We start from the raw sequence: 21,660 nt of genomic DNA on the forward strand, positions 1-21,660 counted from the left end.
TTTCTAAAGTGTTGTTATTGTTGGTGAAAGTCTAAAAATCAATTATTATTGAATTTAATAAAATAGTTTTTGAATTACAACGTTTTTAATTTTTGACTTTTGAAAAAAAAAATTTTTTTCAATGTACAATATTTATAAGTAGAATGCATAAAAGTTAACATATATATAATGATTTTTAAAGGTTTTTTGACGAGCTACACGCTATTAATAAAATTTTTTTTTTTTAAATAACATTTGACCTTGAAATTCAAGGTCAAATTGTTAATTTACGTTTATCTCAAAATCGGATTTTTTAAAATTATTTTTAACTATCTCAATGGAAAGCTTGACTAATTTCCTACAAAACATGTAATTTTCAGAGTGGGATCTTTTAAAGTTTTTGAGATATTAATTAATTAATTAATTAATGTTTATAACAAATGAAATATTTTACAAACGAATAAAGTTACCGTAATTCTGAAGTTAGTAATTGAAAGTTAACGTAATTCCGCATCTAACGAGCCCTATATGAAGTATTTTGAATAAGTAGATTGTTAATAAACAATTAGTTAACATTGCAATTGTTTATTAACAATATACTTATCCAAAATACTTCATATAGGGCTCGTTGGATGCGGAATTAGCTTAACTTTCAATTGGTTAAATTAGATTTACGATAACTTTATTTGTTTGTAAGATATTTTATTTTTTATTGTTATTTAACTAAAATTGAACAAAAATACTTCATATAGGGCTTTTGGATGCTTGTTGTTAGTAAAAAATAAAATATCTTACAAACAAATAAAGTTATCGTAAATCTAAATTAACCAATTGAAAGTTAAGCTAATTCCGCATCCAACGAGCCCTATATGAAGTATTTTAGATAAGTATATTGTTAATAAACAATTGCAATGTTAACTAATTGTTTATTAACAATCTACTTATTCAAAATACTTCATATAGGGCTCGTTGGATGCGGAATTACGTTAACTTTCAATTACTAACTTCAGAATTACGGTAACTTTATTCGTTTGTAAAATATTTCATTTGTTATAAACATTAATTAATTAATTAATTAATATCTCAAAAACTTTAAAAGATCCCACTCTGAAAATTACATGTTTTGTAGGAAATTAGTCAAGCTTTCCATTGAGATAGTTAAAAATAATTTTAAAAAATCCGATTTTGAGATAAACGTAAATTAACAATTTGACCTTGAATTTCAAGGTCAAATGTTATTTAAAAAAAAAAAATTTTATTAACAGCGTGTAGCTCGTCAAAAAACCTTTAAAAATCATTATATATATGTTAACTTTTATGCATTCTACTTATAAATATTGTACATTGAAAAAATTTTTTTTTTTCAAAAGTCAAAAATTAAAAACGTTGTAATTCAAAAACTATTTTATTAAATTCAATAATAATTGATTTTTAGACTTTCACCAACAATAACAACACTTTAGAAAAGTATGGATTAAATTCGAGAACTTTCAATTTTTTGTTCGGACATTTCAGGAATTTTGCCTCATATATCAAGTGGCAGAAAAACTTACAACTTGTGAGAAACGCTTGTAAAGTGAATAAATGATTTATTTTACTTTTATAATTATATTATTGACTCTTAATAGAATAAAATATATTGCGGTCAATTAATTATGGTTTAGAAAAAACAGTATAAAAATAAAGTTAAAAATTATTTAGCAGAAGAAATAGTAATTTGTTTTATATTGTAGTCTGGTTATGACCGTCTTCTTGTATAGTTCTGGTTGTGTTTAAATGTGAGGTTTCCTCACTTTTGTTTAGTTTCAAATTTTTGTGTCTCAAATTAAATTTGTTCTTAAACTTTGTGTCTGAATATTTATTTATGATTAAATGTGTTGAATGTGTTCAGATGTTCGAATATTTTATTCAGTATACTAAATAAGTGAACCATATACATATACAATTTCGGAGCGAGTTGTTGGCGGCATCTTCGTCAATCAGCTGTTTGATTTATCTGGCCGGTGTTTTGCGCGTGTTGCTGTATTCTGCTGGAGGCACCTGAATTTAAATTTGAACCTGCAAGTGGCTGGAGATTGTCATTTTGTACACCGATTTTATTAATTGAAGTTGATAAAGTTATAAAGGTTTAATTTTACTTATTATAAAATTTTGATATATTTTTGAATTTGTGGTTGGTGAAGTTTTCAAGTTTTCAGTTACACTAGAGTCTCCGAAGAGAGGACAGAAAGAGTCTTGGACCTCTCTACGGAATTCGTCCTTGACGCCGAAAATTGTAAACACTCCAGGGCCGTATATCGTATCACAGAGATGTGTTTTTTTTAACAGAATACATTCTGTTACGTATGTAAAACACTACGCGAGAAAGGTACACTAAAAACAAACGCTCCTGAGTTCACGTTCCTCTTTCTGATCCCGCCCATCTCTTCCCCCCTCACTCCTTACCGCGCCGCGTCACTACTTAGTCCTCTCTTCAGAAGTCCTCTCTTGGGAGACTCCAGTGTATTGTGATTATTATTTTATTTTATACATTTTTAATTTACTTGACTTCTCCGCTAACTATTGATTAATTTTCAATTATTATTACTCCAAGCTCACTCATAGCTTCAATTTTTATTTTTCTTATTATTTAAATTTTTGATACCTTGTTTAAGTCATCCCACACATACATTTTAAATTGCAGCCCATTATTTAAAAATTTTTTATTTTACACTACCACTACAACATTTCGCCCAAAGGGATTAAAGCCTTTTTTTATAATTTGTTTACATGTACACATACAAGACCTTATATTTTAATGTGTATTCAGACGTTTTAATTACATAACCTGCTTATTTGTTTATATTTATTTGCTTTATTGCTATTTGTTTTATTTTGTTTATATCTGTTTATTTTATTTGTTTTTAGTCTTTTGACATATTTATTTATACTTTTATTTAATTTATTATTGTGTTCATTATTAGCTTAATTTTTGTTTATTCTGCTTTTACTTTATAAGTTCTCACTCAGTAGGTGATTTTTGTTTTTGTGTTACTTTTTACTATTGAGTGAGAATTTGGGCCCTCATTTGGTGTCGCTTTGTTCTTCTGGGTTCGGGTTTGATAAATCTTTTTTAAATCCAGATATGGCTCTGTTACATCCCGATATAATTTTGCAATTTAATTACTTGATTGAATGCCCCTAATGGTATGTTTCCATGTCATTGCATATGTACTTTTATAATTACTATTTAAAGAACATTCTACATTATTAAAATTATAATAAAAAATAAGTGCGTTTGTTTATTATTTTGTTAATTAAACGATATAAAAGTCTAATATTTTATATAATAATCGATTGTAGTTACATATTATACACATCCCTGTGGGCAAAAAACCATGTTCGTTCTAAAAACATTTTAAGGACGTTCTTAGAACGTTTCATGTCCGCCAAATAATGTTCTGGAACATTTTAAGAACATGGATGTTCAAATAATGTTCCAGAACATTATTTGGTGGACATGAAACGTTCTAGTTTTTAGAACGAACATGGTTTTTTGCCCACAGGGATACATCAATAAAATTCTAAAACAATAGAGTAAATGATTGTACACCAATAAATGATGTGCATGTATATGTATGTATATATATGTATATGTATGTCTATGTGTATGTGTGTGTATGTGTATATCAGGCCTGATAGATATATAGTCAATTCCCACACAGCACAGTATATTGCTGTAAGCTTACCTCAAGCTTACATGTAATTTTTGTAAGCTAACCCTGTAAGCTTCAGGTAAGGTCGAGGTAATATAAAAATGTCCGCCATAGAGTAAGCTTACACAGTAAGGTCATAGTAAACTTACGTGGCAAAGTCACTGTAAGGTTACAGTAAGCTTACACGGCAAGTTTTCAAAGGTATCAATAAATAATTTTTTAAAAATATTTATGCGCAGTAGCTTTCTATGGCACTTACGAATGCGCAATAAATTTTTTTAAGCAAACCCTACCGGGGTTATTTATATAAATGACAAAATAAATATAATTGTGCAAAACAATTTATTGTTTACTGTAAGTTGATAAATTAATACTTTGTTATTTGTTAGCAATTAATATAAGCTTACCGTGTAAGCTTACTGTAAACTTACAGTGATCTTACCGTGTAAGCTTACAGTGCCCCTACCATGTAAGTTTACCATGGCATTACTTTGTAAGCTTACTGTATGGCGGACATTTTTATATTACCTCGACCTTACCTAAAGCTTACAGGGTTAGCTTACAAAAATTACATGTAAACTTGAGGTAAGCTTACAGCAATATATTGTGCTGTGTGGGTTATATACATAAATATAGATTAGTTTATATCACAAAGGGGTTGTAATTTTTGTTAAACAATCACGATCGTGGTGGGATCAATGATTATTAAAAAGAATCATCATTGGTCTTGCTCTACGATCGAGAACACAGACACCAAGAGAAACATGATACACTGTACGTGCTTTCTAGAAATCGGCGAGACAACGTGACTTGTAGATTTTAGCTCGAGTGCGTGCTTTTTCCGATTTCATCCCCATTCTAGTAGTTTTTAACTGCTATATAAACCTAAGGATTTACCATTGTGGATGTCATAAGTTCCGATAAGATTTCCATCGTGTGTCGTAGAGCGACCCTTCAATTATTCTATAAAAGTTATTGTATTCTTTCCGTGTTTCGGTGCAAGTTAAATTGTTTTTCACTTAGAAACAAGTTTCTTTCCTTCTGAAGGTGCAAGAAAAGCAACATTAACGCTTAGAAATATTAACAAAATTGAATTAATTGTCGTAAATTAGGGGTTTAAATAATAAAGTTTTTTTACATTAATTTTATGAGTTGCTTTTCCTGCACTTAAAGAAACAAGCTTCTTTTCTTATAGCTTCAAGTGTCAATAAAACAACGCGAAATAAGTGTATGAGCTTAAAAACAACTATAATAATGCATAAAAGTCGTTTTGTTACCAAAGTGATATAACGAACTTATAGTTTCATTTGATTGAAACTCAACTGATTTGTTAAACAAATTATAACGACTAAGCTGTGTACGATTGATTAACTGCGATAATTGTCAAAGTAAGTAAATACAACATTGTATTAAAACATTGTAATAAATAAGTTGTTAACCAATAAATATCATAAATGGGAGTTATTAGCCTTGTTACTGTAACGCAAAACCCATAGTTTTGTTAATGTGAAAATAACCCACATAAAAATAAATGTCAAGTCTTACCAACTTGATAAATCAGCTAATTTCCGAAGAAAATAAATATCAAATACAATTAAAAACGCGTTCAGTTTGGGACGTAACAGGCTCCAACAACACCTAGGAAGCTAACCGCGCCGGCGGCCCCCGGTCTCCAGCGCGCTGCCCCACACAGCACAACATCTTACACCAGGCCTACAGCAGGCTTACATGTAAGGTTTGTAAGGTAACATCGTAAGCCCATAGTAGACTTACAGTAAACCTAAAATGTCCGCCTTACAGTAAGCTTACATGGTAGGGTCGAGGTAAGCTTACATGGTAGGGTCGAGGTAAGCTTACATGGTAGGGTCGAGGTAAGCTTACACGGTGAGGTCGAGGTAAGCTTACACGGTAAGGTCGAGGTAAGCTTACATGGTAGGGTCGAGGTAAGCTTACATGGTAGGGTCGAGGTAAGCTTACATGGTAGGGTCGAGGTAAGCTTACACGGTAAGGTCGAGGTAATCTTATGAGTAAAGGCTGTGGTAAGGTTATTATTAAGTTGTAAGGTTGAGGTAAGGTTGTGGTAAGCTTACAAGGTAAGGCAAGTTATATTCAAATAATAATATTAATAATAAATAAATATTCAATAAAAAAATTTTTCTTTTGCCTTATTCTATTTTGGGAACCTATCATTTCGCAGAAAGTTTTGAAAATAAATTTGGGAGGAGTAGGATTCGAACCCGGGACCGAAGTATATACCTAACAACCTAACCAACTGAGCTAAACGGGGAACTGACAATGAGAAAAGTAATCTTGCTTTTAAGGAGTTGATTATCTTCTTGGTTCCACTTTAAAAGTAAGATTACTTTTCTCATTGTTAGTTCCCCGTTTAGCTCAGTTGGTTAGGTTGTTAGGTATATACTTCGGTCCCGGGTTCGAATCCTACTCCTCCCAAATTTGTTTTCAAAACTTTCTGCAAAATGATAGGTTCCCAAAATAGAATAAGGCAAAAGAAAAATTTTTTTATTGAATATTTATTTATTATTAATATTATTATTTGAATATAACTTGCCTTACCTTGTAAGCTTACCACAACCTTACCTCAACCTTACAACTTAATAATAACCTTACCACAGCCTTTACTCATAAGCTTACCTCGACCTTACCGTGTAAGCTTACCTCGACCCTACCATGTAAGCTTACCTCGACCCTACCATGTAAGCTTACCTCGACCTTACCGTGTAAGCTTACCTCGACCTTACCGTGTAAGCTTACCTCGACCCTACCATGTAAGCTTACCTCGACCCAACCATGTAAGCTTACCTCGACCTTACCGTGTAAGCTTACCTCGACCTTACCGTGTAAGCTTACCTCGACCCTACCATGTAAGCTTACCTCGACCCTACCATGTAAGCTTACTGTAAGGCGGACATTTTTGGTTTACTGTAAGTCTACTATGGGCTTACGATGTTACCTTACAAACCTTACATGTAAGCCTGCTGTAGGCCTGGTGTAAGATGTTGTGCTGTGTGGGGCAATGACTACTAGAAGTCGATTTTCGAGTCGTGGTAAATTTCCTCCTCGTATGGATCCCTCTATCATCAGGCCAGGGTTGACATCTAATTCTGCATATAATCTGGCTTCGGGGTCTACGGTGCCCTCTGTTCCTGTGGCTTCTTTGCCCGCTGGTGATCGTCGAGACTGGGTGAATCCTTCGCCTCCTAAAAAGGGGCAAAATTACCACCACTTACACAAACACATTATGTCCCCATGGAATCTGAACCTTCCTCCCCACTTAATGTCCCTCAGACCATGATAACATCTGTCACTGACCCACCTCTACAGATTTACCTTCCATGTGAATCTGATTCTGGAACAGACACGCGGGATGAAACCCGGGCTACACTGGAAGCTGACATGCAGGTTTCTCCTGATCAGGAGAAACTGCATCCGTTTGAACTTAAGTGAATTAACCCAGCATACACGGAGGATGCTAGATTCCCGACCGATGCCCCTCCTCCTTTTACAGTTCTAGTAGAATCAACCACACCAAACCAGAAGATCGGTAAATATAGTAGGATCGCTATCGCTGACTATTTCGAAGCACGAGTCAGCGACCCAGATCACGTGGTCGTGGCTAACGAAGTTAATCAACTGCGTGTGACCTGCTCCACCTGGATGCTTGCCAACCACTTGCTCGAGTCCATGACGGAAAACGATCGCGGATACAAATTGTATATCCCCAGGTCCTTGGTTAGAAGGAAAGCGCTGGCATATGATGTTGATTTAGAATTGTCTCCTCTGGAGATCTGTAATAAAATGGAGAGTGAAGTAATTCGGGAAGTAATTTCCATTCGCAGACGTACAACCCAAGATGGAGATCTGTCGGGGCAGATCGAATTGATCTTTTCAGGAGTATCGATCCCAGATTCGATTTTTATTTCTCGAGCCCTCTATAATTTGACTCTGATGGTCACTCCCCCGAAGCGATGCTACAAGTGTCAAAGATATAGGCATTTTCGTACTCAGTGTCGCTCGACTTTCTCTAGATGAGAATTTTGCGCAGAGAATCACGCTAGGGATGATTGTCCCAACCCGAATCGCACGGCACACTGTGCTAACTGTGGTGATAATCACATGTCCTCATCAAGGGAGTGTCCATATTACAAACATGAATACTTAATAATGAAGAGCAGGCTTGAGCCCAATGTTGGCTATGATAAGGCGGAGGTGCTCTTGTTGAGTGAGGGTATTGCTAAGCCGGGTTATGAGATGGTATGGCAGCCCACGGAGGGGCCTGTGGAGGACCAAAGCATTACTTCTCAGACTTCGCAACTCTTTTCTGGTCCAACGGCTTCTCGTACCGACATTGATTCGCTTCAACCGCTTGGTGGTTCTGACCACCCTGAGGTGGCTCTAAGTGAGGGCTAATATTTGAATTCTACTTAGTTTTGTCTACTATTATACGATTCCCATTTATCATCTATTATTTATTTATTAATTTAATATTGTGTTTTACATTTATAAACAAACTAGTTACTTGGTAACATACATTTTAACCTCTATTTAGCCTTCCCACACAGCACCGAAAGTTTCCTAAACCTGTATTAAAGCTGTGCGTGCCAAGTTGGAAAAATTTACCGTAAAGCTTAGCACAGGTTGTGTAAATATGTAAATGTCCGCAATTGAGTAAATGTTTAGCGTAAAACTGTACTGAATGTTTAAATTACGTATTTAGTACAGGTTTAGCGTAAAACTGTACTGAATCTTTAAATTACATATTTGGTACAGGTTTAGCGTAAAACTGTACTGAATCTTTAAATTACATATTTGGTACAGGTTTAGGCGTCAATAATATAAAAAAAAAAAAATTCTTCCGACGTGTTGACTCTGAGACGCGAACCCTCGACCATCACAGCTCTCATCCGCACTGGGAGCGCCTTAACGGGCTCGACCAGGGGAGCCTATGAAATATCTTGAGAAAATGTCTCTTATAACGAAAATACTTTAAACAGATACTTACATTATTTTGTAAAGTCATCAAACAGTTTTTCAGATGTTTATTATTACTAATGTAATTTGTATAATGCTAATACTTAATTACAACTCACTTTAAACCAGAATTTTCTTATATGAAATTAATGTGATCAAACATAAATTATTACATAACTACAATTCAATAATTATTTTTTTTAAACAAGGAAAATAAGTTACATTGACAGAATTCTTAAGTTTTTAAAAGTTCCAAAAAAAGTTATCAAGCAACAAAAATTTACGCACAATTTTATTATTTTTAAACACTATAATATTAGGGGTACCTCCAATTTATTTTTATAAATTTTTATTAAAATTGGAGGTACCCCTAATATTATAGTGTTTAAAAATAATAAAATTGTGCGTAAATTTTTGTTGCTTGATAACTTTTTTTTGGAACTTTTAAAAACTTAAGAATTCTGTCAATGTAACTTATTTTCCTTGTTTAAAAAAAATAATTATTGAATTGTAGTTATGTAATAATTTATGTTTGATCACATTAATTTCATATAAGAAAATTCTGGTTTAAAGTGAGTTGTAATTAAGTATTAGCATTATACAAATTACATTAGTAATAATAAACATCTGAAAAACTGTTTGATGACTTTACAAAATAATGTAAGTATCTGTTTAAAGTATTTTCGTTATAAGAGACATTTTCTCAAGATATTTCATAGGCTCCCCTGGTCGAGCCCGTTAAGGAGCTCCCAGTGCGGATGAGAGCTGTGATGGTCGAGGGTTCGCGTCTCAGAGTCAACACGTCGGAAGAATTTTTTTTTTTTTATATTATTGACGCCTAAACCTGTACCAAATATGTAATTTAAAGATTCAGTACAGTTTTACGCTAAACCTGTACCAAATACGTAATTTAAAGATTCAGTACAGTTTTACGCTAAACATTTACTCAATTGCGGACATTTACATATTTACACAACCTGTGCTAAGCTTTACGGTAAATTTTTCCAACTTGGCACGCACAGCTTTAATACAGGTTTAGGAAACTTTCGGTGCTGTGTGGGTTTTTGTTTTAAATATTTTATCCAGTAGATTTTAACCTGTTATTTCAATCTATTTGTACTACAGAGAACAGCTATCAACAAATTGTTTTACGTTTGACCTCTGTACGTATGGTATATTCGGTTGGTTTTCGCGTCCAGAACACATAACTTCTGAGTGCTGTCCACGTATTTGCGATCTGTATTGTGGCCTCGTTGTCTCTATTTGTTTGGAGTTTTCTTTTTGCGGGGGTTTCTTACTATTTCCAATTATGCAGAGACCTCGCACAGTTCACAAATTGCTAGCTTTGATTCTGTGGAATGCCCACAGCATCATTCCCAAAAGAACCGAGGTGGACTTGCTTTTGTGGAAACATAATCCGGACATTATTTGTGTTACGGAGTCTTGGCTCTCAAATTCCAATGTCTTTGAGGTCCCTAATTATATTAGTGTACGACAGGACAGACCCACTGGCTGAGGTGGGGGAGTTCACATTCTTATACGTAGAGAGATAGCGTTTCAGATTTTTTGCGCTTTTTGTTATTCAACTCGTAACCTGCAGATTCGCGATGAGCACGAAAATGCGAGACTTAGTGGCGGTTTGAGGGAAGTTCGATAAGGAGTCTGCTTTGTTTGTTTTAGTGATAAGTGAATCAAGAAAACAAGATTATTTTGAAATGAATATTAATTTATTATAATTGCGGTAAGTAATTATGATATAACATTAAGTATGTATAATAAAAAATAGTAATAGTATTTAAAAAATAATAGTAATGATACAATAGAGCAATGGTAAGAAGATATTGTACCTTTTTCGAGGTTAAGTTTTCAAGTTTGAAATGGATAATTTTCCTGATGTTTTGATTAATTTTGTAATATCTATTTAGGAATAATTATCAACAATTCCCATGGTAAATATATTGTATTTACTCGCATTTATAATAAAAGTATATTAGGCGATTTTATTTGATAGAATTAATTTATTTCCGATGCCTTTTTACTATATGTGTCCAGCATGCGATGTATATAATTATATCAGCTTTAAGATATTAATATTTATTAATTAATAATTATAAGAATATTTTAATATTTATTAAATATTAATATTTACTTATATTTACAAATTTACATGTATTGTTTTAGTATTTACTTGCACTCGCATGATTAAGACCAAAATTCCACTTAACATAATTTTTATTTAGTCTCTTTTTCTTTGTTTTAAACTGAAAGAAATTGTTACGTGTAAAACTTAGGAATAGTATATTATTTATTATTATTATTACAAATTATTTATGCAATATTTTCTAAATAATGTACAATTTTATTTTTTAAAATATTCTACTTCTAAAAGTATGCACGGAAAATTTCCCAAATGTGTTTACACGAAATTCTTTACAATTGCAAATACTTTTTATCTATATTTATTTGTATTAATATTTTTACACGGTTTGTAGAATAGAAGATTATGGAAGAAATGGAAGATAAACAAAGCGCAATTTTTTCGCCAAAAAAGGATTCGAAAAATCGAACATTTTGTTGTGTGACAGGTTGTTCATCTCGCGCGGAAAAAGACAGGATTCTTTTATTTCACGTTTGGCCAAAAAAAGGAGCTGTTAAGTCCAAGATTAAGGATATTTTTGGCAATTAAATTTTCGTGGACTGTCACGTTGAATGGAAGAGGCGTCTTAAAATGGGCAAGCCTGCTTCATCTTCAATGAAAGTGTGCTCGAAGCACTTCATTCAGGATGACTTCAACTACAAGGGTCTGTTTTCTTGTTTATTTAATTATATTTACATATATTCGTGGTGTCTGGCGGTCAGAGAAGTTAGGGAACATTCATGGAATTTTTTTAGTCATGGAAAAGTCAGGAATTTATTTAATTAATTAAGTTAATTAATTTAACAGTTCATCAAACATTCAATTTTACAAAAATAGTTACGTAAAAACGAAAAATTTCTTGGTCGAAAAAAGAGAAGAAACGTCAGAGGAAAGTCAGAGAAAAGTCACGAAGTTTTTTTTCTTAAGTTTTGCTGGACACAATGTTATATATTTATATGTGTGAAGAAAAATATAATTTTTAATTTTAGGTAAAAATGCAAAATTAAACGGAAACTGTAAACGAAATTTATTTTCCAATGTGAGGTATGCATATGTGGTTTGAATTTTACTTAAAATAATTTCTTATGCTTTAAATCATGGAATTTCAAATTGTAACCTTGAATTATTTAAATTTTGTTTTATTTTCAGTCACTTCAATTTTATTAAATAGTATGTAGGACAATAGTGGCTGATATATTTTATTCATCTAGTGTTAGGTTATATACGTGAATTTTTATTGCAGGATTTATTTGATGAAGCAGTGATTACCAATTATTAAATAATATTAATTAATTACAATTTTTTTACAGGGTATTTTATATACAATATTCTTTTTAATTGTACTACAAATGGTAACTGTAAAAAATTCAGTTGAATAAAAATAGTAATTAATTAAATATGAATTGTATCTAATTAGGTGATTGAGGTGTCTAACTATCAGGTTTAAGGAGTTATTTTAATCAATTGCAATTTATTTTGTTGGTTTTTGCGTCTTTTATTTATTTTTGCATGAAAAGTTTTTTTGGAAATATTTTATTTGGATTTTTTTAGTTATGTTATTTTATTAAATCTTTTTTTGTAGTAAAATAGCATACAATTCATAACAGAATTTTTATCTATTTTTCGTATGTTTTTATGTATGAACAGAGAGAAGAGTAATGTAGATATTGGTGAAAGTCTAGAAGTAGAAGAAAATGTCCGGCTTTTAGAAGAAAAAGTTGAAAATCTTTCTTTAGAAGAGGGTGTCATTTGTGAAGGTTCAGAGCATTTGTGCAATAATTGTACCGAAGAAGCACAAGACGAAGAAATTGTAACTGACAAAGAAAGAGATGCTTTTTTAATGTTGCATTTTAACGAAAATTCTTTTATGAAATCTTCAGTTCAATTCAATTTAGAGAGTGATATTAATTCAGGAAAACAATTCAAAGACAAAGCAACTCAAGTTTGTACTGATGATTTTACTTTTTCTTTTATTTCTCTAATAAATTCGGATAAGGTTTTAAATACATTAACCGGAATTCCTACATTGAGTCTTTTAGAAGCTTTAGTCGAATCCGCGAAAAAAGTATGGCCAAATAGACGCCACGGGAAACATGTTTTATCATTGAAAGAAAGTATTGTTTTAACAATGCTTAAAATAAAACAAGATTTATCGTATTCAATGTTTTTTGCATTGTTTCAAAAAGTTGGCAGGCACACATGCTCTCGTGTCTTTAACACAACAGTTTTACTTTTATCCACAATTTTGACACCAATCGTTGCCAGGTGGCCATCGCGAGAAGAAATAGATAATAATAATTTACCCAACTATTTCCACGAATTTAAGCCGACAAGGGTTGTACTAGACTGCACAGAGACTCCCATCGAAAAATCGAAATGTCTCAGATGTCGCGTTCGATGTTATTCACAGTACAAGTCCACATTTACCGTAAAAGTATTAGTTGGCGTTACTCCTGCAGGGTTAATATCTTATGTCAGTCCAACTTACGGTGGAAGAGCGTCTGATAAGCAAATTTTTACAGACTCGGAATTGTTGAATTGCATAACAGGTGGTACGGATGCGGTAATGGTGGACAAAGGTTTCCTAATCGAGTCTCTATGTGTTCGGCATGACATTCAACTATTTCGACCACCGTTTATGCATGATAATCAATTGAACCACGATGAAGCGCAGTTTTGTAAAAAGATAGCGGCAGCGAGAGTGCATGTCGAAAGGGTTAATCAAAGAATAAAATTTGTTAAAATGGTTCGATCTCAATTTGCTTGGAATTTATTTGATTATATGGATCATATCTTTAGAATTGCTTGCGCCCTTGTTAATCTGTCAGCACCCGTTTTAGCTGAAAACAATTTTTAAATGTGATTTGTTTGTTTTCTCAATTTCATGTTAAATTGGACCGAGTCGTGAAATTTTCGTTTACTTTTTAATTCGTCAGACATAAAATTTCTGAAAAATATTTTGAAGACTGAATTTACTGATTCCAATATATCGAACTTTCTAGATATAATTATAAAAAGAGTAAAAATGTATTTAGCTTTTTTATGAATTAAAAATAAAAAAAAACTACGAAGACATTAATGAAAGCCGCTTTTAAAAAAAATTGTTTTACTCGAAAATCGTACGGTGCCCTTAAAAAATTAATGTAGTTATTTTAAGTTTTATGTCTTACATGTATTAATTATTTCTTGTTGTAATAATGGTTTAAATTTGAAACTTCGATTTCAGTAAATCGCATTTTTATTGGCCTTGAATTTGGATTTAAATTAAAGGATTTGGAACTTTAGAGGCTCATAAAAACATTCATTTGTACAATTGTTTGTAAACAATGTATTATTCTCTCAGCAATAAAAAATTTACAATTAATTCCGTTTCTTTGATTATTCCATATATTTTATGAACACATGAAATGTAACATTTGTGTAAAATAAACAACACTGACTTCTTTTACCATTTTAATAGCAAAATCCCTATCAAATGGCACATTTGTGATATGCATTGATTTGTCGAAAGATTCGTAAACGACAAAATCGCATGATTTTATATTCAAAAGTAACATGCCTAACTGAATTTGTTCATAGTATTTATGTTTTTTTTCAAAAAACCTGTTTCCTTGTCCAAATATGGAATTTCTGGTAAGCATTCCTGAATAGATTTATATTTTCCCTCAAAAAAGCATTTTATTTCCAATAATTCAATTGGTTTTCCATCTTCAAAAATTACACCATCAGGTGAATATCCCAACCATTGATGCTACATTGATGTACTACAAATATTTTTCAAAATTTTTTTTTACTGGCTCTACGGAGTTCAGCCGAGCGGAGAGAAGAGAGTTCTAATATCCAGCTCCTCATTTTAAGGGGTTACGCGACCCTGAACGCAAACAATTTTTACGGTTTTAAATTATTTTTTTTACAAAACTGTTAATGATACAACTTTTTCATGCATTAATGAAATAAAGTACATGTATTCAAGTTTTAGGGTTTTTTTAATCGGTTAATTTAAAAAAAAATTTATGAACTTTTTTAACTAACTACTTCGATTCCGAAAATAAATTTTGATTTTCAAAGTGTTATCATTTGCATAAAATTTTTTTTAATAAAGCCGCTACGTCACTCTATAAAGAATATATTCAAGAAGTTGTGTTTCAATTTTTAAGTCAATCGGTCAAATATTTTTCGAGTTATCATGCCCACCGTTGCTAAAAGGATGGCTACAAAAGAATCGACATATCTCCGCCATTAAAAATTTTTTTTTAATGTTCCTTGATTTTTGAAAACCTTAATATATAAACTTTATTTCATTAATACATGAAAAAGTTGTATCATTAAAAGTTTCGTCAAAACAAATCATTTAAAACCGTAAAAATTGTTTGCTCTATTTTACACAAATTACGTAAGTTTCAACCTTTAAAAGGTAACATTTGCGGGTTTATTTTTTTTAAGTTGTTATAATAAATAAACAAACCACGTGTTTTTTTTTATTAGCACGTGCTCGAAGTAGAAGGATTTTTAAATTCAAACAATATTCGTTTGCACAATTACCGCAAGTGGCGCTACAGTTGCTAGGGGGCTCAGAACATTACACTTGCAAAAAAAAGACAAACTTTCCGTTAGAACCATGTATGAGAGACCTACCTCCTTATTACTACTCCGTGGTTGTAAATTAGGGATTTTTTACAGTGTAAGTCAAGGGACCGCTGCGTTTGAGGCTATGTCCAACAAACATAAGTTCAAATTCCCCTAACCAAGAAATGTACATAACCTCAAAATTTAGATAAAATTTTAATAATTTTAATACTTACAAGCCTTTAAAAAATTAAGCATTAAAGTGAAAAATAATGAGGGATGGCGCGTCCCTGCAAGACTTCGGAAACCTAGTTTTTGTTCGTTAAAATTAAATCATTTTTTGAATAAAAATCTGTTTTCTGCAAATAACAATGAAATTATTACTTTAAACGGTGATTAAACATCGGATTCGTGTTCAGCCTTCCCAAGTACATTAAAAATGAATTGTATGATTCATGGGTTACAAAAACTCTCTAAATCTGAATTAGTAAAAAAAGTTTACTAATTTGAATTAGTGACTCACTTTTTGCTTCTCAATTAGTAAAATTTTACTAATTATTAGTAACTTCTACTAACAAGTAGTAAAATTTAACTAATTCTAAAGCAAAAAGTGAGTCACTAATTTAAATTAGTAAACAATTTTACTAATTCAGATTTAGAGAGAAAATGTTTTTTTTGCGAAATTTTGCAGTTTAAAAACTATTTTTTGTAATTTAAAAAAATACACCTTATAAAAATTTTTCTAGACCAACAATTCGTATTCAGGAGGTCAAAATATATTTAAAAAAATGTGTTGTGGTTTCATGTACAGACAACTTTTTTTGTGAAGCTGTGTAATAAAAGAATATTATGTGTCACTAAAATGCCTTTATGTCTAACTTTTACTGAACTTTTCGAATAAACTTACTGAGTATTTTTTTCCGTGTGTGCATACATACATGTATAACTATTAACAAGCATAACGGAAACAACCTGAACAGATGTCTGTCAGTTGCAGGCTGGTGCTACTATTGTTTGTTCAATTAAGAGTGGCTTTCCAGTGAATTTTTCAAGTAAAATGAACAAACGCGTACATATAATATTGACAATGCACGAGATTTATCATTTTATTATAATGAAATACAATGACTTTAAATTTAATTATGACAAATCATCCAATAAATCGAAACCATTTTCTTATATTGCAATCGCATATTATTATGGAATTTAAGGTGTAAATGTAAGTGAGTACACTTCACGTGAAAATCATCACTCGAAATGTTAAAATCCGTTAAGAGCATAGTTGAAAGTAAATTATTTTAGTTCGTCGAATAAGCCTGAGTACGTTGAAATCGTAAATTTTAAAATGAGGCAAAAAAGAATGGAAGTATTTCTGTTTTTTTTTCTCTCATTCTTAAATCTTACGATTTATGACTGTGACAAACTTCAATATTCATTTAAAGTTTTAAATCTTGCATTCGACAACTTCCTACCTTTCAATAAACGAGTTAAACGTCTTAGTCCTAAAGACGTCTTTCAGATGTTTTTTTATTTTTGGACATCCTTTTCGGATGACTTTTAGATGTCTTCTGTAAAGAAGTCCTTAAAGTTGCTTCTCTAATGGGCACAGAACGGAGTACGTGAACGTGAACGTGCTGACGTCACCCATTTGAATAACATTGTGACGTCAGCACGTTCACGTTCTTGTACTCCGTTCCGTGCCCATTGGAGAAACAACTTAAAGAAGTCCTTGAAGACGTCTTTTATACGTCCCGGTGCCCACTGGGTATTCTTTTTTCTACATTTCACGCATATTCTAAAATTTGTATAATTTCCCATTTTAAAATTTAATTATTTATATTAAAAAAATTAATTAAAACTTAACATAATTCTAAAATTTATTTGACTAACTTTCATTTCACGAATTGTTTTAAGTTTTACTTAAATAATTTGTTGGATATACCTTTAATCTGCAATGCTTGCGCTATATAATCAGTGGAATTTCAATGAATAGTTGTGAAAATTAGTTAAATTTTACTAATGGAGCTAGCCAAGATTTAAAATGAAGTGAAAATGTTACTGCATTAGATTACATAGGAAAATAACTCTGCCGACTACGCAGTACAGCACCACGATCGGGATCAAATTCAAGCACTTGAAAAGTGTTTCTACACTGAGAGACCTTTTGCACCGTAACAGACTTTCGACAGACGGCTGCGGAGCATTCTAGCGGTCAGCTATGAAACTACGTTTTTGGTCTGCAGCCGTACAATTTTTGGAGCGTAGCTGTCCAAAAAATTGACGGCCGAAAGGTTCATTTTCATTTTTGGGCAGTCACGATACAAAATTTAGAATGCAGCGCACCAAAACCTATAGTGGCGCTGCAGTCACACACGTAGTTCTGATGCGGTGCAAAAGGTCTCTCAGTGTACTTATAACACAGCCCCACAAAAAAAAAAAAGTGTCGTGCGCGGCAGACCAGACTAGTCATTTCCCATGTATTTTGACGCGCTGAACACGAATCCGAAGTCCGTTTTGCTCCATCACGTCAGGATTTTTTTCTAACCTCCAAAAACCTGTCGGATTTTGAGAGGTAGGCTATTTTTTTAAAAAATTGATGGATTTACTTCAAAATTGGTATCTAGGGGTTTTTTGGGTCGCTGATGACGAATTTGAAGTTAGATTTTCAAAATTCAAAATGGCGGCTCCAATATGGCGGACAAATTATGTAAAAATTGATGGATTTACTTCAAACTTGGTATCTAGGGGTTTTTTGGGTCGCTGATTACGAATCTAAAGTTAGATTTTCAAAATTTAAAATGGCGGCTCCAATATGGCGGACGATATCGACCCTTCAAAGGTGATAATTCCGCCCTTACACACGAAACTAGGAGCAATTAAACAGTTTGTCAAAGCCTTAGATAAAAAAGGAAACTGTTTCAAATACCTGGAACAAAAGTTTCCAGAAATCTCTGATGCGAAACTAAAAGAAGGGGTTTTCAACGGACCTTGTATTCGCAAATTGTTAAAAGATGAGCAATTTATCACCAAGATGAATAAAAAGGAGAAAGCCGCATGGCTTAGTTTCAAAGCAGTTGTCGAAAATTTTCTGAGTAATCACAAGAGTGAAAATTGGGAGCAAATAGTTAGTGATATGATTAAAAACTTTGGTAAGTTAGGATGCTTAATGAGCATAAAGTTGCATTACTTAGACTCGCATCGGGATCAATTCCCTGAAAATTTGAGTGATTACAGTGAAGAACAAGGAGAACGATTCCATCAAGATCTAAAAGATTTTGAGCGTCGTTATCAAGGAAGATGGGATGTAAATATGATGGCCAACTACTGTTGGATGCTGAAAAGGGATATTGTACATGGAGGCACCAATTTGAAAAGAAAACCATTACACAGATCCTTTGAGGACAAAAGAGTGCGCTACCATAAAAAGTCGTAAATACCTTACTTATGTATATAAGAATTTCCATTTCTAGTTTTGAAAATCTAACTTCAGATTCGTAATCAGCGACCCAAAAAACCCCTAGATACCAAGTTTGTAGTAAATCCATCAATTTTTACAAAATTCGTCCGCCATATTGGAGCCGCCATTTTAAATTTTGAAAATCTAACTTCAGATTCGTAATCAGCGACCCAAAAAACCCATAGATACCAAGTTTGAAGTAAATCCATCAATTTTTACAAAATTTGTCCGCCATATTGGAGCCGCCATTTTGAATTTTGAAAATCTAACTTCAAATTCGTCATCAGCGACCCAAAAAACCCCTAGATACCAATTTTGAAGTAAATCCATCAATTTTTTAAAAAAATAGCCTACCTCTCAAAATCTGACAGGTTTTTGGAGGTTAGAAAAAAATCCTGACGTGATGGAGCAAAACGGACTTCGGATTCGTGTTCAGCGCGTCAAAATACATGAGAAATGACTAGTCTGGTCTGCCGCGCACGACACTTTTTTTTTTGTGGGGCTGTGTAATTAATATTGTTTCTTATTTTATATACCCTTAGACACCTTTGAAAGCAAAACATTTTTTTTTAATTATTTGAAAATTCTAGAATGGTTTAACCCTTTAAAAAAACAATTAAGTGGTCTTGTACTTTCTGTATACCTACTTTTTCCATTTCTTATTGTAAAATATACAAGTACCAAGAAACCATGATCTTACTCTCTAAATTTGAATCAGCGATAAGTATACCACTGGTACCAATCAGCAGGTATACGCTGAAAAATCAGTGTAATTCCACTAATTCATCAGTGCATATAAGCTGATTAGAATCAGTGGTATACTTATAGCTGAGAATCAGCGAGATTCCGCTAATTCAAATTTAGAGAGTATTGAAAACATTCACGTCGAGGAAAAAAATTAAAATAGGATTTTTTTATAATTCATATGTTTACTCTATGTGTAAATTTTAATTTTTAAGAATATCTGTAAACAAATTATTGAAAAACGATGTGGAAAAATAAAATATTTGACAAAGTGACGATGAGGATGACAAATGGGAGAAAATGCATTTTTTTAGAAACAATTTTTTTTTGCAAATTTACTTTTTTTTGCTTAATTTCTAATTAATTATAATTAAAAATGAATACCAAAAGAAGTAAAAAATTACCAAAACAATATTTTATTATAAGAATAAGTTGGTTTTTTTAACCATTTTCCTTATGGGGTTCCAAATCCCCCCCCCCCCTTCCCCTAAAACCTACTTAATGACTCCAAATAGGAAGATTTGGAGTACCACTTCCACAAAAAAAGTTTTTATATATGCCCACATTTAGGGCTCAATTAGGCCCAATTTAGTACCACATGCAAAAATTTAGGGCCCTTTACCTATTTAAAATAAACCCTTGGTACTGCTACCTTGAAGTCGAGCTGGAAAAACCACATTAAGGAACCTAAATATTTTTCAAAATTTCTTCCATAGGAATTTAGGGCTCTCAATTGGGACTATTTAAAATTTTCAAAAACCACCCCTACGTACAAAAAAACATCCCCAATTATTTAAACTCGATTTAATCAAACAATAATAATCATATAGGAATTAAGAGTTATATTAGGGTTCTTTAATATGCAGCACTAAATTGACTTTTTAAAAGTGCACCCCCAACCATCCCAGTCAAGTAACTGATAGATAGTAAACCACAAAAACTACACTCAACTAATTAAAACTCAATATTTTCAAAAACAAACTCATACGCATTTAAGTCTAATTTAGGGCTCTATAATATAATTAAATTGATTATTCAAAAATAATGCACCAACTTCAAAAACTACCACGGAAGAGTTTAAACTTAATTTTTTGAAGAAACAAATACTTAGGAATTTAGGGCTTATTTATGGCTAATAAGTGGAACTACATTAGGTGTTCAAAAATGATACAATTGAGTTTAATATACTCAGAGATAGTTTTGGAATTAGTGGATCATTTTTAGGGTTCCGTACCCGAAGGGGGAACCCTATTAATGAGACTAGTGAAGCAAGGCATGTACCCCCCCCTAGCGGCCACACGAATTTATCTAGAGGGCTGAAATTTGGTATACATATGTATTTTGGCGTGTAGATTACAGGAAAAATATAGCGAATCTCATAGGAATTGATTATCATAGCGTTGTCAAGGAAAAACCATGAATTTTTACGAAAAATCCCTGAAAATGACTATGTACCCCCCCCTCTGGTTGCCACATCTTTTTACATAGAGAGCTCAAATTTGGTACACTTATGTATTTTTACGTGAAAATTACAGGAAAAATATAGCGAACATGATTCGGATCAATTTACATAGCGTTGTCAAGGAAAAATCAAAAATTTTGAAAAAAAGCGTTTAATCCACCTAGCGCACACACTATTTGACCAAGACAGTTCATATTTGGTATACTTACGTATTTTTGCGTGTAGATTACAGGAAAAATATAGCGAGCACGATTGGAGTTGATGATCATATTGTTTTTAAGGAAAACTCATATTTTTAGAAAAAATCATGGATTTTTCGAATAAAAAAAGAAGAAAATTTTATCTTAAGGAATTCAAATTTATACATTTTTACGTATTTTTACGTGTAGATTACAAAAAAAATAGCGAGAACGATTAGAGTTGATTATCATAGAGTTTTTAAGAAAAAACTGATAATTTTTTATAAAAATCATGAATTTTCTTCAAAAAACAAAGAAAATATTATCTAATGGGCTTCAAACTTATACATTTTTATGTATTTTTACGTATAGATTACAAAAAAAATATAGTGAGCATGATTGGAGTTGATAATCATAGCGTTTTTAAGGAAAAACTGATAATTTTCGTTATA

At 32.1% G+C, this 21,660-nt stretch overlaps 2 protein-coding genes across 2 annotated transcripts in view; one reads left to right on the forward strand and one right to left on the reverse strand.

The window, feature by feature from the left end:
* The window catches only part of LOC127278907 (uncharacterized), an 84,370-nt gene that overhangs the window by 38,019 nt on the left and 24,691 nt on the right, over window positions 1–21,660 (reverse strand). The gene's annotated exons all lie outside the window — the stretch shown is intronic.
* Window positions 12,440–13,657, forward strand: LOC127278869 (uncharacterized). The gene has a single exon (XM_051300798.1). The coding sequence runs from the start codon at window positions 12,440–12,442 to the stop codon at window positions 13,655–13,657; it is 1,218 nt and encodes a 405-aa protein (XP_051156755.1).

This window comes from Leptopilina boulardi, unplaced genomic scaffold (genome assembly GCF_019393585.1).
Source record: "Leptopilina boulardi isolate dan_hultmark-lab unplaced genomic scaffold, ZJU_Lbou_2.1 LbouV2_213, whole genome shotgun sequence".
Taxonomy (NCBI): Eukaryota; Metazoa; Arthropoda; class Insecta; order Hymenoptera; family Figitidae; genus Leptopilina; species Leptopilina boulardi.